Source organism: Cupressus sempervirens, chromosome 3, assembly GCF_028749045.1.
Source record: "Cupressus sempervirens isolate cs-2001-9-10 chromosome 3, ASM2874904v1, whole genome shotgun sequence".
In the NCBI taxonomy this organism is placed as follows: domain Eukaryota; kingdom Viridiplantae; phylum Streptophyta; class Pinopsida; order Cupressales; family Cupressaceae; genus Cupressus; species Cupressus sempervirens.
The window spans coordinates 191,286,783-191,305,833 of NC_143120.1; the positions used below are offsets into that span (position 1 = coordinate 191,286,783).

Sequence of the window (19,051 nt, forward strand, 5' to 3'; positions counted from 1 at the left end):
CTGGGACTAGAGTCGTAAAAGGGTGAAAAAGTAATCATCTCAAAAGTATTTGACAATGGATTCCAAATGAAAGAGCTCATCAAAAGCTTTCCAATGGCGTTCGTTTCATCAAAAACAGACATTGGATATAAAAGTTATGATGGTTTCAATTCAAGTAAAAGTATGGATTTTGATGACATCAGCATGACATCACAAAATTATAAAGAGAGGGAAAACATTCAAATTCAAATTAAAATAGCTATTTAATTCGAATTAAAGGAATGAGATGATGGGAGTTGAACTCCTAACCATTGGCCTCCTAAAATTAAGGCCAACCAATGGGCTATTTATGGTATATAGAATATTAAGGGAAGAGTTGTTATCTATGCATAACAAATCCGCCAAATCTTACTTAAATAAGGGTATTTGTTGAAAACAAACCCTTAATTTTGGTGTGAGATCATAACAAAATAATGGTAAAAGGGGTAAATTCGAAATATGTAATCAAAATGGGGGATTATGTTGGTTAATTGTTTTAGCCCATTTTTTGCTAAATTTGATGTATAAAATGGGGATAGGAGGCTTTGGAAAAGCATTCAGGTGATGAGAACAGGAGAATGTTCAGGGGATTTTTGAAGACTATTTTGCATGTCGAGGGCATGTTATTTTGATTTGTTTAAGGGGATAAGTCTTAGTGCATTTGTAATCTTTTTTGGAGAATAATCGGATCAATCGTACTCTATTGGAGCTGACCCGGAGACGTAGTCACGTTTGTGGCAAACTCCGAAATCAAACTTTGTTTGCACTCTCTATCTTCTTCTCTCTCAATTCTGTTTATTTCACCTTAAATTCTTAAGTTTTGATGCATAATTTCATTTATGTGTAAATGTATTAAGACTTTCGCTAATTTGATTTTATTTAAACATTCAATACTGCAATTAGTCTAGATTCATTCATCAGATCAGGCTTAGCTTATTTTCACCCGGTTTCAACTTGATTTTCCAGAGCTATCAATTCTATCCCTAGGCCGAATAATTTTCAAAGTCAATTTCAACTTGGCAGGATAAAATTGTAAATTTGTAATTAGATGTTTTCTTTTGAAATTTTGGTTTTAATTGTGTAAATTTGGATGATTTTCAAATGGGAAATTTTAATTAGACTCAAGTTTTTGGAAAAAAAAAAAAAAATTTGGTGAAAAGGGGATTTAATTTTGTAGAATGAAGTTAAATTGCAAAATCGATTTTTGACTCTAGGGGGGCAATTTTATTGTCATAAAATTTTAAATAGCTTGGCAAAATCGATTTGGTAGAAAATTGCAAAAAAATTGGCTTTAATTGGATTAATTTGCCTTGAAAACTTTTTAGTTTTTCATGAATTTGGTAATTTAATATTGAGAAAATGGCTTTTGGTTAGCCAAAATCCAAATTTAATGACGTATTAATTACTAAACCCTCATTAAATGGAAATATTTAACACCCTTAAGGCACCATTTAATTTCATTTTACAATTTGGAGCTAATTGGCAAATTTAAAAGTGCAATTTTCTTTTGGGCAAAATTGATTTTGAGCTGGTACTTAATTATGGGCCATGACTTGGAGTTAATTTTTGGCTTTTTCTCTCCTCCAAGACCAGGTCGGCCAGCTTAGAGGGAAAAGAAATTGTGTATAAAGGAGACCTCTTTCCCGTTTCTTCTTCACAATTCATTCCTTCCTCTCCATTGTTGGGTGAATTTCCTTGGGAGCAGATTTTGATGCTTAGGCGATTTTGTTCTAAGGCAGATTCCTCTCCATTCTTGAGAAAATTTCTCTTGAGGAGCAGATTTCAGGCCTTAGCAATTTTCCTTGTGGGCAGATTTTTGCAGATTTTTGGTGATTTGTTCTCCTATGTACTGCGATTTGTGCCCTACGTGACATTTTTGGGCAAATTGAGGACTTCCATGCTTGGGCGAATTAAGACAAGGGCAGAACTTTTCACTCTCGGCATTTTCTTGAGGCAGATCTGATTTGGTGACATGGGCAATTCATGGTGAAGGTCTGATTTTTCCCCATTTAGGACTGCATTTTTTTCTATCAGACTTGGCAATTTTGTTGAGACAAGGGATGCATATGGAAGTCTGAATTTTGTTTGATTGAGCAAGTGTTGGATAGTTTTAGAGGTTTAAATTTCTAATTTGCAAAGGGATTTGGAGTTCTTGAGGTCTTGTCCTAGGTTCCGAAAAGTCGCTGTAAGATTATTGGTTAAGGTGAATTTTCATCATCTAGAGTTGCAAGGGGTCCTTAAGCTGACATCCATCTTTCGCTCTAGTTTAAGGATTGCTCCGCTTGGTTCTTCTTGCCTTCTGGTCCACCACTCTACCATCCCATAATAGGGCGACGAGCATGGAGGATGGTAGTGCAAGTAAGAATCCTAAGCGGGCAAACACTAAGAAAGACAAAGAGGATATGATGCCCAAAACTCCCTTCTTCTCGAAAATGAAGAGACTAACCGACACCAATATCAATACAATGGACATGATACAGATGAGGGATAGACTAAAGGAAGGACAATCCCCCTTGGCAAAAAGGATATACAAGAGCGGAATTGTACATGCGGCAGCGGCTTTTCCTCCCACATTGCCCTGTCCAAAATTGATTATGGAATGTGCATCCAAATTTGATCTAAACAGTAAATCCATCATTTTTGATGATGGGAAGAGAGTGTTGGCCAGCATTGGCGAACAAACAATTGAAGAAACATTCAACATTCCCCAGTACAAGGGCATGACGGTTGTAATGATGGACCGAGCAACTAAATCATTTCAAGATAACCAAGAGACCTATTACACGCATCTAAAGCAGAATTGGATACGTGAGGGAAAGAAAGGAGTTGACAGATCATCGATGCTCACAATGGCAGATTTCAAACCAGAATATGGTGATCTCATTGTTCTGCTTAGCCGGATCATGGGCCTAGCTCAAGGGATGCAATTTGAAAATTGGATGTACTTCTTCATTGATGATATTGAGAAAGGGAAAAGAAGGTTTGATTGGGCCAAGATCATAAGCGAGAACTTAGAATTGCAACTCAGAACCGTGCAAAACCAAAGGCAATTCTACATGGGCTCCTATCTGTTCTACCTAATTGCTAGATTGTACAAGACTCTGGGACTTAAGGCCTTAGGAGAAGTTCGTAGCGGACCGGGACAATACTTAGTACATGAATGCTATCCGCAGCTCCATTTGCATAACAATAAGGATTACAAGATATTTTGTGATGCCTTCGCTATGAAGACAGTAAGGGTACTACAAGGGACACCTGCTAAGAGACTTTCACCAGAAGCAAAAGCAAAGATAAAGAAATATGGGAGTTGGTTCATCCAATTTCCGCAGTTTACATACATTAGAGTGGCAGGAAGTACAGTTTGTCCTAAGAGGCTTCCAAGGTACCCACCCGACAAGGTAGTTTTGTTAGAATTGGCTAGGCAACTTGAGCACTATGATAGAATAATGAGAAACGAAGGGAAAACAGGCATTTCATTCTCAATCGTAATTGGCAATGATAGTTGCCCAAATCGGGCCTCCTTTGAAGTCGCAGAAAAGGAATTGGAATGGTATCATCTAGGATGGTACAAAGCAAGGCAAGGATTCGATCCTAATGGTCTTATCAAGGCATCTCATGGGAATGAATTCAAGCACGTTCCCACCATAGAAGACTTTTGGGCCAACGCCAAAGATGACTTTCATGTGAGAAAGCTAGCTTTCTCAAGACTGTCGGTGAACATGATGAGGGCTATTAGATGGAGAGGCCTTGATATTTCGGATCAACTGGAGGATGATGGAAATGTGTTGAAAGAAGACTATGATACAGTAGAAGGAACATAATTAAATCCAGTAGATTGGTATGCCCATCAAGATCCTCCCTTGGAAGCAGTCACAAGGACAGTGGATTTACATACCGAGTCTTTGTATAATGAAGGACTAAGGAAGCTACAAAGACAAAGGATTCCCCTTACCTATGAGATGATGAAGCCAAAAGAGAGACAAACAGAATCAGTCGGATAAAGGAATGAAGGAAATAGCCGGCAACAGGAAATGATTAGAAATAGCAAGTAGAAAGTTTTGGAGGTAGAGAAGGGCAAAGAACATCCAGAGCCTCCAGCCAAGAGACAGCATGCAGTGCCATCAAGCGAGAGTATAACTGAGGCTAGAAGCCAAGAGGTCAATTGAAATGATAAAGGGGCCGCGGTGGAGGTGAGCTCTAATTCGGAATCAAGTGGCTATAGTGAAAGCACCGAGTACTCCCCTCTCTCGGAGAACCAGCAAGGAAATGATATGAAAGAAACTAGTAGAGAAGAAGATGGACCAATCGACATCGAGGCAATAAGTCAAGAACCTGAGGCCGTTGGTGATGCTTTGTTAATCGAACCAAATCCAGATTGAGGATATGCACTGCACCACTATGGTTAAGACAAATGCTTATGCCAAGAGGTGAGGTGGTAACGGCCCATACAGCTGAGGACATCCAAGGGTTAATGGAAAAGGGTGATAGCGAGAACCAAAAACAAATGGCAAGAACAGTGGCAAGGGTATTTAGGAGCGACAATAATGGTCACCGAAAAGTTCAGATGGCTATTCCAACAATCAACAAGGCAGTGAATGAGATTGTGGCCCAAGAATATGAGATAGTGGAACATAACTTGGGAAGGAATACAGATGATATGGAGTGTGAGGAGGTCCAGGAAGGTATAGCATCAATCAGAGAAAGGTTAAGAACGGCAAATGAAAGGATAGTAAAGTTGGAGGCTGAGAACAAATATTGGAGAGATAGCCAGCCCATCCAACAGTTGCACCAGGCACCCCTTCCTCAAAACAGCGAGAGCAATTCAGGAGAGATATCAGCTCAACTACACGAAGTCAAGGATTGGATCCATGATACAATCCAAGATGGGCGAAATTTCTTGCCTTCCTTCATCTCAACATTCCAGTCATTAGTGGCCATTAGAGACAAGTTCAGATTATTCGAAGAAGAATGGAAAGGTTTCCTTCCCATCAAAGATTTGGCTATTCCTAGGCTACAGGCGTTCATTGGGCTACCAAAGGCATATTTGCAAAGGGCCAGGTTGGTTGATGGGAGAGGATTGACTATAGTTGAATCTTGGTTTGTTGCATTAACTACCAAATTTAGAACACTTGAGGAAATACATAATGAGATTACACGACACAGTCCAAGCGTCGACACTTCTATTTCAACCATGATGAGCAACGTTGGGGTGGCACTTGATTTTGAGGATATTAGAGAAGAGGATATCAATGAGAGATTTTGGATCTAGGTTAAATGAGTTGGGAAAGGTTGTCATCAGGAAAAAGCATTTGGGCACCCTTTCCTCTCTCAATACTTTTATTGGATTCACGAAAGAATATGAGAAGGATCACGAAAAGATACTTCAAGCAATAAGCAACGTGGTGAAGTCAGCGAAACTCAAGGCGAAGCACACACCTTGTCCTCCTAGGGAAGAAGTTAACAAAAGGCTAGCTAAGTTCATTGCCTTAGCTAAGAAGATGAAAGAAAAGGGAAGATTTATATTAGAAGATCATTTGATGTAAGCCCAAGTGGCAATTTCCCTTTCTTCTAGAATAGGACAAGTGTCTATTTCTGATTGGCCACCATTTTGGTGCCTTCTCATTGGTTGCCACTTTTTGCACTTTTTTCATTAGGCCATTGATGAGGTGGCGGCTTCTCATTGGCCGATGGGGTGGCAACCCTAATTAGGGTTTAGAGGATCCAATCTGGATCGTTGATCTTGTTTTGATCTCCACCATTCGTTGTATTTCTGGCCCCTATAAAAGGCCATTTGCTCTCATTTGTAAAGGGGTTGGAGAAATTGTTGCGAAGATAATACCAAAATTGCTCTCTTTTTCATTGTTGCGATTTGCATGTTAATTAAGAACATTGGGTGTTATTGCATGCTTTCTACTTCCACTTAGTTGGATTTCTTTTCAAGTTGTTAAAGTTGGTTGCATTTGAAGTTGTTTAAGTGAAGTTAAAGTAGATGGATAGTTGTATGGTAGCATTGGTAAATGTTTGATAGGGGTCAATACTAGACCACTAGCATCCTAGCGGCTGGTTGGGAGGCTTTGTGTGGTAAACTAGTTTATTATTCCTTCGAATCATTGCACCTGTGGAAGTGAGGCCACTGGTCAGCTCTCATTAGGTTCGATCCCCGTCCATTTGCTAACCTTCCATTCATAGGAGTAGGAGTAGAATAGTGAGTAGCTAGGTAGTCAAAATTTAGGGAAACAAGTTAGAGTAGGTCGAGTATTAGAACACATCCATTCACCTTCCACTACCATCACTTTCCCATCAACATCATCATCGGTAGACACATCCTCCCTCATCACTACCATCACCATTATCTACCTCCGCACATTTCACAAACCAAGCCACCATCACCTTCATCCCACCAAAGTCCAAGTCATCCTCGAAAGAATAGCGTAAGGCCGCCTACGTGATTATCAGCAAATCACATCAATAAAACTGAGCGAGTATCCACAAGAGTAAGGAACATTGGAGTTATTCTCATATCCCATGAGCAATAACTTTTCAAGAGAGGAATTGTATGTTTGATACTTTGTATCAAATGTTCAATTGCTAATATGTTATGTAAGTGATACAAAACTCGCATCAACAACTATCACACACTAAAACTTCACCTTGCATGTTTTGTTTACTTTGAAACATAAAGTTACTAAGATGCAAGTTTTATGCATTGACCATTGAAGCATAAATTGGGAAAATTGTGGAAAAAATGCAGTTAATCATGAGTCAACAAAATTTGTGATTTTCCCCTATAAAAACATGATTTTTCATTAAAAGTTGTGGACAACCAATTTGAATTTCTTTTCTCTGATTTTCACCAATTTTTTGAATTTAATTGCGATGTACTGGAGAGTGTTATTTTTGTATCCCCACAATTTTCGATGAGGATTTTTTGATAGGGTTTTTTCATGATTTTCAAAAAATGTTGTGACCATTTCCCAGCCCTCAACAAAAATCACAATACCTACAAGGTTTTTTTGGCGTTGTTTCATTTATTGCTGTGAAGCCTAGGTCTTAGGTCATTCTGAGGCTATTTTTTTGTGGGATCTATTTTTTTTAACTGTAATGTAATAATATCAATAAAATATCATAATTATTATATAGTTTCATTGTTACTATATTATAATAGTATAATGATTATAATAGACATTTTCAATCCCTCGTTAATGGGGTTCATAGAGCTTATTCCCGAGCTCTCCAAGCTCTTGAAACATGGCAACCTCCATGAGCTAGATGGATGAAGGCAAAGCAACTTTGATGGTGCCTCTCAAGGAAATCCCAGTCCCTCTACTACAAGGTGTATTCTTTGGAATTCACAAGGTAATAAAATATTTACATCCTCCCTTTAGGCACCAACAGTGGGGTCAAGTTTCAAACCCACCTCCATGGGCTTAAATTTTGTGAGACATGGAAAGTTACTCATGTAGAGATAGAAGGTGATTCTCTAGTGGTGATCAACACAGCCATAAAACAATCCACTCTCATCGGGCATCTCTAAGCTCTTCAAAGACACTACTATGATGCAATCCTAAACCAAACACATTGACTACTCATGTTTACCATGAAGCCATCTCCACAATTAACAATGTATCCAACCAAGCAGTTGACGATGTTGCTTCCTTTATCGTGGTACCCTCAATTTAGTTGAGAGATGTCTTGATTTTGTACCCTAACGTTTGAATTCATTTTACCATTAACTTGACATGAGCTTAATGGTCTTTTCCAAGGTGAGTCGTCCTATTCCCTGCCCTCCAACCTTCAAATCAACCACATCAACCTCGATCTGCTCTATTTTCAGCACATTATTCTTCCCCTCATGCAACCACGTGACACTTAGTGTCAGCAACTAGTTTGGCTATGTCTTCCCATTGGCTCCCTTACAATTTTTCATCTCAATACATTGGAATTTGTAGTTTGCAGTGTTCAATTAAATGAACCCATTCTCCACCTAAGGTGTTCACTGCATTCTCTACTACAGCATGCACTGGTTCAATTCACTCATGTGGGAAAGAATCGCATTTGTATATTAAATGCCCAGGTGGTTTGTTTTTGGGCATTCAGCTCCTTTCTTCAGATGAAACCAATGGTGCAAAAAAGGATGCTCCTATCCGAGTAGTTAGTGCCCTTAGGCAAATGGCCTATCCTAGCCAAGTTACAAACTAGCACTTAAATGTAATTTTCTTAGCATTGGATGGTCTCATGCTAGTGGTGATCAAATTGGTGTTGCATGATGGAGTTATAATAGATAAGGACCAATATACTACCAACACAAACATTTGATCATAGTTTGAGGCATCCTTATCAAATTTGGGGGAGCCCAATAGTCGAGTGTTGGAACCAACCAACATGCTTGTCAAGATTGACTTTCCTGGGGACTTGGTTTCATGTTAGCAAAGGCTCGTCTGGAAGTGGGCACTCCCAATCTGGATAGGCATTCCTAATTTTCTCATATATGTAGCTCTTGTGGTCTCGCATCCTCTCTTGAGAAATTTTTAGGCCATCACCACTCCTCAACACTGTAGTAGAAAAACTGATGGTTGTCCCCCCTTAAGGAAATCACTGATATCAAGCCATCCACAAGCACAAAATGGATGATTTCCTTCATGTAAAAGGTCGTGTCAGAACAGCATTTCTCGAAGCCATCTACTATGCAAGCCTCCAACAATGAAAATTGACTACCTCCCCATAACATCATAGGTTAATTTTGTAACAAATGGGTTGATGTTTAGTTTCATGTTTATAACATCTTAAGGTTTGTGTGTTTTGCATAGTCATGTCTTTCTACTCATAAGGAGCTGTTATTTTGTCATGATCTTAAGGTTTGTGTTTTGCATAGTCATGTCTTTCTACTCACAAGGAGCTGTTATTTTGTCATGATCTTAGCTGTGTATACTCTACTCTTCTCACGAGCCCATATTTTGGTTCAGTATCTCAGCCATTGCAATATATGATATGTACAAATCCATTACCATTAATATAAATAAACATTACTTATCAAAAAAATAATAGACATTTTTTATTATTACTTATAAATTATAATATATAATTATTATATTACTTTACTATAATTATACTAATAATATACATTAATATAATAACATATTAATAAATATATTACCATTATATTAATATATTAGATATTATAATACTACTTTTTTTTAAATCCTATGTTTTTCTATTTAAATTCTGATTTTTCAAAAACTCTAATAGTTTTGATTTGCCAGTTTTTTTTTCTCCAAATGGTTTTTCATTGCTATGGCCTTGATGACTTTAAATTCATTGATCTGTATTCTTGCCTTGGAGAATGTGCTTGAATGCTCTTTCCACTCATCCTACAATGACATAGATGAGAGACTACAAAAACTTGGGTAACAGTCACAAAGCTTGAAATAAGATTCTGTACTTAACACAAAGTAAGATTTAGCTAGAAATCAGACACATCACACAAAAAAGTGTAAGAGTATACTGGGGTTGACTTTGAAGTTTGAACTATTGGATGATGTGTGTTATTTCCAGTTTGTGAGAAAAATGCTCAAACTTGTTGGCACATTGGAAACAAGAATGATGTTTGCCTTTGAAAAGCTTATTTGAATCAAACAGTCTTAGGTAGTTGAACAGAGAAAGATTTGTAAGACACTCAGAACCACTCTGATTTCTGATCTTGGGATTCTTTTGCTTGTTTAGTTTTTTCCTCAGCATACATCAATTTCAGTTATGGTCGCATACCTTCTATTTTTTCTTGGATGGTTATTAGTGTAGTTTAGCGGTAGCCTTGATCTGTGTATTGGTGCAATGAGACCTCTGCCAGGAGACCTGCCAGGTGAATATGTGATTTAAGTAGGATTAATGTTGTTATGACTGCTGAAATCAGGTCTTATAGATTCTGACTGGATTTTTTATCACCCAATATCCTAGGCAGGATGATATGTACTTCCCTTGCATTGTTAATAGATAAAATCCTTGTATTTACCAAACATGATCAGAAAAGGCAGGTATGTTGTATGACACTCGATGATTATCTTACACAACAAGAGAAAAAATATGTCGAACTAAACCACAAATAAAAAAGAGCAATTTCAAAAGCAAAGCAACTACGATATTTCATATTTGTGAATATTTGTATAAACAGAAAAAGTGGAGGCAAACAAACAGCTGTAACTCCACTGAATATGATTAAACATACAAACAGAAATGACAAATGGTAAGTTGAGGATGAGATCTACATTTTGAGAACTACTGCAAAGATGCCCAATGCCATCTCCATAATGAATGGTCATTCAATTCAAAGAGGATACTTAACAAAAAGGTTCATATTCAAATTTCATAGACAACTATATCAGTCCTTAAAAAATGATATGCAAAGTTGCCTTTCAGTATTTTTAAGGGTCTAGCATTTCAAACTCAACAAGCAGAGTGCCTAGAACAGGGTTGGCAGTAACTCATAAATTCAACTTACAAAACATGTTTTTATTGAAATCCTAAAATCCTTGCCTCGTTTGCTGAAGGCCCAGACTCTGTGAGCTCCTCTCTAACAAGGTCCCCTGTGGCAATATGTGGAATGCCCAACAGCTTTGAAAGCCTGCTAGCATAAGTTCCTTTACCGACTCCAGGGCAACCAAGAAATATCCACCGAACGTTCCTTACTTCAGGTTCCTCGTTCTTAAACAAGTGATTCCATTGCTCTCTATCCACCCCTGCCACGCCCCACTGATTAAATGTTTTTTGAGGTGCCAAAGAACAATATTGCATTCGAGAGAGCAACCTTGTAAGGCGATTGATAGTTGCCATTAGTAAGGACGGAAATGGCTGCACCCACTATAATTAGATCTGCACTTACATAGAAACTTGTAAGGGTATATATATCTTTATGGGATTGTTAGCATTCATGCAGATAAGCACTACATATCTTACTTATTTGCATTAATACTATATAAAAAACATTTAAATAATAGGAATGGAAACCTTGTGCATTTTAATACTAGTATTAAAGGAAATTGCTGCTGTTTATTCATGAAGTGAATTAAATGATTTTTAAAGTAAATACACTTAATTATTACACAAGTAATTGGTAAATTTTTTGTTGTATTAACAAATGATCGACGAGATCATTATAAAGATTTTACAAATGTACCAAATAGAAAGTTTCTTATAAGACCTTAAGAAGATCCAAATAAAAGATCTCATCTAGACAATATACATAAATATACAAAGATGACCGTTAAAGTAATAACATAAAAAAATTGTGATACTCTCCCATAATGGTCAATCTGTCAAAACACCAAGCTGTCCCCTGAATTTAACAAATTTATCCGGACCAAGAGGCTTGGTGAGAATGTCTGCAGCTGATCCACTGTTGGAACATATTGCAAGAAAATCAGACCTACTTGAAATACGTGCATATTCACAAACACCCGACGAAGCCAAACTGCCTTACAAGCTGCCTTAATAGCTCCTCGATATTCTGCTCCTGTGGAGGGGACTGGGAATACATGCTACTTATTACTGGTCCAGGTGATTGCCCCAGATCCCAAACTGAACACATGTCCAGAAAAATCTCAAAACAACCAAGCTGAGATCTCAAAAAACCCACCAAAAATCTGGAATCAGATTTATAAGTCATCAAGAAACCAAGAGTTTTGAAATAAAAACCTTAGCCGGCTGTCTGAAAAAAATGGTGGTACACTGTCTGCAAAAAATTGCTAATAATGGTGCCGTTGAGAGCTAAAAAAACCTCCAGATGCGGGCAGAATGCATATACAGGTTACGGAATAAGTGTGTGCAGAAAAATGGGCTCAGTGAAAACAGAAAAACGCAATTTGCAGATCGCATATAGGGCAGAAGAAATCAGGTTGACCCATTGCTCGTAGAAAATGATGGATGCAAGAACAAAATGTATGCCCTAGATGCCGTGGGTTAGGTGAAAAACAGCCAAAAAATATGCAGAAAAGAGTTGTCAAAACTCATAAAAGAATCCAGAAATCCCATTGGAAAACCCTTGTCGCAGGAGGATGAAACCAGGCACAGTGGCAGCAGAAACAATGGCAATCAAAAACAAAAACCCTTAGCTGGGTTCTAAAAGAATTCCTGCAAAAAACTATGAACAAATCCCAGAAAATATTTTTGAGAATTTTTAGACAATTTCATTTAAGAAATTATAAATTTTTCAAAGAAAAGGTTAAGCTCTGATACCATATTACGCAAGTAATTGGTAAATTTTTTGTTGTATTGACAAATGATTGAAGAGATCATTATAAAGAATTTTACAAATGTACAAAATAGAAAGAAGATCGAAAAAACAATCTTATCTACACAATATACATAAATATAAAAAGATGGCCATTAAAGTACTAAAATAATAATATTATAATATTAATAATGGAGCTAAAAGAAGATCGTGAATGGCTTTGTAAAATATATTGAAGTTTATATGATCTTATTGAAGGAATGTGCCATTTAAGCATATTATTCTTCCAACAAAATTTGGTTTGGTGGTAAGGATTTTTATGTTCTAATAAGAAGTCAACTAGATGGGCCACAGATGCACGTGCATAGCCTGATGGTGATTCACTTGTCAAGTGCCACTTTATTGAATAATGACAGTATAGTATGATTCTGATATTCTATGACATTTGATGGGGGTGACAGTGACAAATAGCCTTTATCTCTTAAAGACTTGTAAGAATGGTACTTCATTGCAGTCCTTGGGAAAGAGATATGCAGGCTTAATTTTTGGTTGTGATACTCTGACCAGATAACATGTTTCTTTGACTTGTAATCGCGGTTATTAAACCCAAAGGGTGATTTCTACAATTGAAGCATTACAGTTATTATCTCTAAGGGTGCACAGAATCTTGATATTCATACCACTCTTTACCATCTCGTGATTTTTATCAGAATTCCATAATCTAGAAATGAAATGATGTGCAATGAGAAGTCAAAGAGCATGCTGCCACAATTTGCCTTGATTTCTCCTTGGAAACCTTTCATTCAGTAACACTTTGATTGGTACATATTCGTCTTCAATTAATTGATAATAAAGTTAACCTTCAATATGCCCTACCTGCAAGCATTTGATATAACACCGACTTCATTTTCCATTGTATTAAAACTGGCATACAGAAATGATAATTCAGCCTAGTTAAAGTGGCACACCATCATAATTAGAATAACTATCTTTAGAAAAATGTATGAAAAAGGCATCAAGAGGTGTTATTTATGTACTTTAGTATCTACAATAGAGTGGCAACAAACCTAAAGCTACTATCATTCTTTCTTACCCAGGCATCTTGGGTTCAATGTCTTTGGTTGGAAATGGATTATTCATGGCAACATCTTTAGGTTGTTTGGAATTACCTTTTTCTTTTGTCTTTTTCTTCTCTTTAGAAACCAATTATTGATTGCATTAAGAAGAAAATACATTATTAGATAGCCAACCTTCTCCCTTCTGTTTGGAAATTTCAAGTTGAATCTAAGATGCTTGCAGCAACGTATCTTTATTACTCTTCTTTCTGCACTCCTTCCAAGGATTCCTATCAGAAACTTTGAAAAGTTATTGAAGGATTTCTCATAGGCTTACTCTAAGCAAGGAAAGCCTCCCAAAATTTTGCCTGGAGAATTTACTGTCTTCCCCGTGACTCTAGAGGGCTTGGGGCTTGATCATATTGATGTCCATCTTCATGGGTTAGCTCTATGTTCTAAATGGAATAACAGACCACTTGATGCAAATAAGGCCTAAAAACTCTTGTTGTAGCATCGTATTTCTTCTAGGGTTCTTCATAGAAGTCAAACTTGAAAAGTGATATGCATTCAGTCCATTTCCATTATGAAGGAATCTGTGCAAATTCAAAGCACTTATGCTGCCAACAGTGTATGAAAAGCATGGAAGGTTATTAAACTTTGTTTAATTCAGAACAAGGACGACTAGAGAAATGGGATTTCTATCAACCAGCATTCTGTTTGGTGGTTTGCTATGATCACTTCCAAAGATTGTCTTTAAGCCAAAGTCTGACAGATTCAAGCTCTCAAAAAAATCCATAAAGGAATTCAATCCATTTCAGAACTCTTTTCCAAATCCACCAAAAATTGAATACCTTGTCTAGAAGCCACGAAGGTGAAATATAAGCTTTCCAAGCAAGATTTTAAGCCTTTTTAGATCATTTTTGAGTCAATTCCTCCAAAACTACTTCACAAGATTCGAGTTAGAAGCAATGAAACTTAGCAGATATAATGGAAATGGTACCCAGGAACTTAATATCCTTTCTGATATTACAAGCCCTATAAAAGCTCTTCATGATTTTTTTCTAAATTTAACTATGGCTCAAAAGCTCAATAGCAAATGGGATCTACAATCCAAGGCCACTATATGACAGTAAAGATTCCACACAATCTAGTTAAGCATTTTGGAGACCAAGCCTGTTAATTATTTTAGTGTGTTCTTTACCAAGGTCTTCCCACTGGATCTCAATTGGTCCATCTAGGTCTTGTTAATCCTTGTCTTTTTTGGTCATCTACATATAGTCAAGTGCTTTTTCTAAATCCAATTGTAAACTCAAGTTGCTTAGATCTGGATACATATTTATTCAAGCCTTCTAGACCTAAGCTCTTTTTCTTGCATGTGATTCTTTGAATTCCATCTAAATTCACCCCAATTTGGCATGCTTTCAAAATGGAAATTTTGTTCAAAATTTGAGAGATAGAAACTCAACACATTTTTTCGAAGCTACTATTGACTCATTTTTCCTTGTACACTAACTTTTAAAGATTCAAATACAAGCTAACAATGTTACCATGAAAGTTGCTTATTTGCAAATTCTTATTGAGCATTGGGCAATGCCCCTTGTCCTATTGCACCCTAGCAACCTTCCCATCTCATAGGGGCCTATCTCCTTCCCAAGGGCACATAGATGTGATAGTAGCCATAGTGATTGATCCAGGCATATCTCACAGCTCATATGACTCTTCTCAACATCAAAGATGTAGATGGCTCCAACAAACATGTGTGTCTTCTATTGTTTCTTAACCACGAGACAAGGGTGCCTCAAGTTGGCCAAATGATTGCAAGGTCCCTTTGTTGAGTTGGCTATCTCCCCTATGAAAACTACAATAGAACTTGATGAGTAGAATAAAGAAGCTATTACAAGACAGAAGCTAATTCTTAATGGCTAGAGCCTCTTGAATGGCTGCGCCAAACCCTTTAATTGTGATCCCTACTCCAATTGGCTCTAGAACCCTTGTTGCATAGCAATACGACTACAATTGTTTTTTGACTTTAATCTATTTAAGGCTTTGTCATGCCTAGAACTTTCAAGGTGTGATCCCACTCCACCTACTTTTTTTGAGAATTGGTGTAGTATATATATGTTCTAGAAAAATAAACACTTATTCAGGCACAAAAACCTATCAACTTTTTGCAGCTATATTGACCTTTGTGGATATCTTAAAATAAGGCATCTTGCAACAGATCCATTATTCTTGGAGCTTTTTTAACTATTTTATAAAACGCTTTCCTACTTCAAACTTAATTATAATCTTCCATATCCCCTCAACATATCTATTGGAATGTTTCCCAACTTTTGTAAAAGTGAACTTTCAAGAACATATTAATAGGAGATTAATCAAAATGTTAATTGGATGGTTGTCGATTGAGGGCAACTATGAGAAAAGTCTAAGTGTGACGACTTTCCTTCAAAATAACTTTAAATATTCACAAAGCATCAAACAAGATAACATAATGATGTCAATGTAGGAAGATGAAAATGGATATTCACCATTTGTCAAACACACTATGTTGATGATTTGTGGGATGGAAAAGTAAAGACTAGTTTGATAGGCCATCTTTATCCTTTCCAAGTTGAAGTCTAGTGGTTTTAGCCATAGTTCAAAAAATAAAAAAAGATAGATTGGGAATTATTCAAGGAACCAATTTTCAATCAACAAAATAAATAAATTGTGTAAAGTTCCCTTTTATTTTACCTTAGAGAATCATTCAATGATTATTTATTAAAATTAAGTTGTCAAAAGAATAATATATTAAAAGACAACTAGTTTTAATTATTTAAAAAGGTCATAAAAAAGAATTTTTACTATGCCTCTAAAAAGTTCCATTGGGTTATAAAATGAGGAGTTAAAGAGAGGAAAGGACATTTGGAAAATATTTTCATTACAAAAGCTTTCAAACCATATATGGAAAAAACCCACCTAATCAATTGAGTGACTTCACCCATGTGTCACTTTTGTGCTGAAATATTTTGTGATTAAAACTCATGATTAAATAATTTGATTTTTATTAGAATTTATAATTGAAGAAATTACATTTGCGAAGGTTGAAAGGAAGTTTCAATTTGGGTAATGTAGTCTTTTGGGTGCAAAATGATTGGAGGTGGCACTTACTCACATGTCTCCCATATCAAGCATTTTTTGAGTCCAAACAAGTCTTGAATCATGAAAAAAGGAAATCATACCATATTATGGAGCTCATGGGAGTCATAAAATCCTAACACATTGTACAGGTCACACTTGGGAACTAGAATCCACATGAGGAAAATAGGATTGCAAAAGGCACTCAAGTAACTATTTGAAGGTCACACCGCATATCCTATAGTTCATGTGGTTTTGTGAGGCACTATGAGGTAAATCATGTGATCTATGGAAGGGTATTAAGGTCATGGAAATAAATTTAGTACCAAACACCTATGTTAATGATTCTACTGTTGTTCAAAGATGCCGTATGACAGCCAAGGTTGTTGGTCTGTACAAAATAAGACAAGTCTATCTTATAAAATTGTGAGTCTCATAACCTTTAACATTCCTCCTTAAGGCATGTCAAGCGGTTCCTAACAAGTAGTGTGGAGTGGGAATGGTCAATTTGTTGCCCCTATCTAGGGACTTGGACATCAAACCAGTATCATTGGATGCTGATAAAGGTCATAAATATATATAACTTGAAATTTTAAAAGTACGACAACTCAATAATATACCAATCATCTCAATAGTATATAATTGTGGTTCATAGATTCTATTGTTTGTTAAAACATATGCATGACAATTTGTAGGCAAAAAATGTCAACGAGTTGTTTCTCAATGCGAACCATTTATGATTATGCCCATGAGCCAAATTTGAACAAAACCAACCAACTCAACATGTGAGGAGTTGTATGCACAAATGTTTGACAGAATGATTGAATACTTAAAGTCAAAATATTGTGTGTCCAAAGCAAGATTTCCTCCAAGGGCTGTTTTAGTGTTTTAGGAACACACATTATTTGAGATAATTACAAATTTTCAAGAATATTCCAATGTGAGATATTACAAATTACAAATTTTTAATGAAGTCTAGGACAAGATTTGTCACCATAAGACTGCAATAAAATCAGGCAAAACTTGTGGATCGTGATAAACAAGGAAAGATAGGATTTCTAACAATTTTCCACAAGTTTTTGATAAGGATTTGGTTAAAAAATAGGGTGGTTGGGATTTTCCACTTCTAAGGCAATCTTTCTTTTTAGTTTTTACCACATCTAGACCTAAAACAAATCCAAATCTTTTCCTAGTTAAATATGGATTTTTTAAAACATCATATCTTTTGGTTTGTCAATTTATTGCCAATAAAGAATTTTGCTACTTTGATGCATGCACAGTCACATACAGCGCCACATATCATATAGATATAGCCCATATTGAGATAGAGACATATGGGGGGACCCATCGGCCCCCTACATAGATAGAGAATCCTCTCCCACTGGCTGAGACCACCCTCCAAATCGAGCCTGCCCATCTCTGTTGTCTATAAGACAGTTCCAACTATAACTAGATGTAGATGGGGCATCAGCCATATCATGGCTACCGTAATATATGCATGTTCGTGTTTGGTTCAGGTAGCATATATAGGGCAGTTCCAATCCCAATCCCATAGTGGTGGAAAGATTGCATATGTGCATGTAAATGATAGATATTCATATAATTACAACAGACAACAATCAAGTCACATAAAAGGTGAATGTACTATTACTTTATAAGAACACAATCATTTAAGACAAGCAATGTAATCAAACCATATTTAAATATTATGAGTATGAAGTGCAATTCTGTAGTATTTTTAATGGTCGTTCATCCAATATCATTAGTAAGATTCAGCCTGATTTTTTTAAGTGGTTAACAACAGTAAAATTAAGCTTATTTGAGGCAAGAGCCTACAGCACAACGGTAAATCGTGAGCCTCTTATCCAGGAGGTCTTGGGTTCAAATCTACTCGAGCTTAATAAATAATAATAATTAACCACAGCACATAATAATAATAACCAATCTTGGCTTCGGGCTCTTACGAATCAAATTAAACACGTTAAGCTTATTTGAATGAGACTTATCAAAATCGTCATGCTTAAAAACTTTTCTGCATAACCATGGTTTCTGTAAACTTTGGCTTAAATGTCACTAAGAGACATCTATTTTCCACAGCTACTGGTTCAGTACCCAACAGCCACAACAGCTATGAAGAGGGTTGTACCTGTTATTATTCTCACAAGTTAGTATATTTTCTATTTTATACAGTACATTTTCTAGTCTGTACAATGGATTGTGAATGACAGTGTAAATTCGATTATTTTGATTTTTCTCCAAATTTATGAAGTGAAGCTTAGGGTTTGGTTGTTAAAATATGCTAATTATGAAACATAAGTTTTCAAGCTTGACTACCAAGAAATTCTATGACAATGTTACAAACAGGTCACCTGAGCCAGCTAGCCGTAGTCAAATAGGGATTGAACCCGATTGCAAGAGGAATCTCCTCACTATAATTGCTGCTTCCTTATTTTTTATTACTTATAAACCGAGGACACTTACAGGAGCCTGACCAAGCTCATATACAAAATCCCTGCAATAAGGTGGCTTATTTATTTATGATCCTTGAGACATATGATGAAATTGTAGCCCGACAATTATGCAGTATTATGGAATATGACCATGTTCACAAATCTCAAGAACAAAATCCAAGCATACCCCA

At 36.4% G+C, this 19,051-nt stretch overlaps 1 protein-coding gene across 8 annotated transcripts in view; it reads right to left on the reverse strand.

Moving 5' to 3' along the window:
* Positions 1-19,051, reverse strand: part of LOC149565462 (putative adenylate kinase 6, chloroplastic) — an 87,713-nt gene that overhangs the window by 66,660 nt on the left and 2,002 nt on the right. For 7 of the 8 annotated variants that reach the window (XM_089818993.1, XM_089818990.1, XM_089818989.1 and 4 more), the window contains one exon: positions 10,546-10,881. In XM_089818993.1, the coding sequence (XP_089675119.1) occupies positions 10,546-10,842 (297 nt within the window). In that variant the 5' untranslated portion in view covers positions 10,843-10,881. Of the gene's footprint in view, positions 1-10,545; positions 10,882-13,014; positions 13,110-19,051 lie in introns of those variants that run through there. The other variant, XM_089818992.1, reaches the window with a different exon arrangement.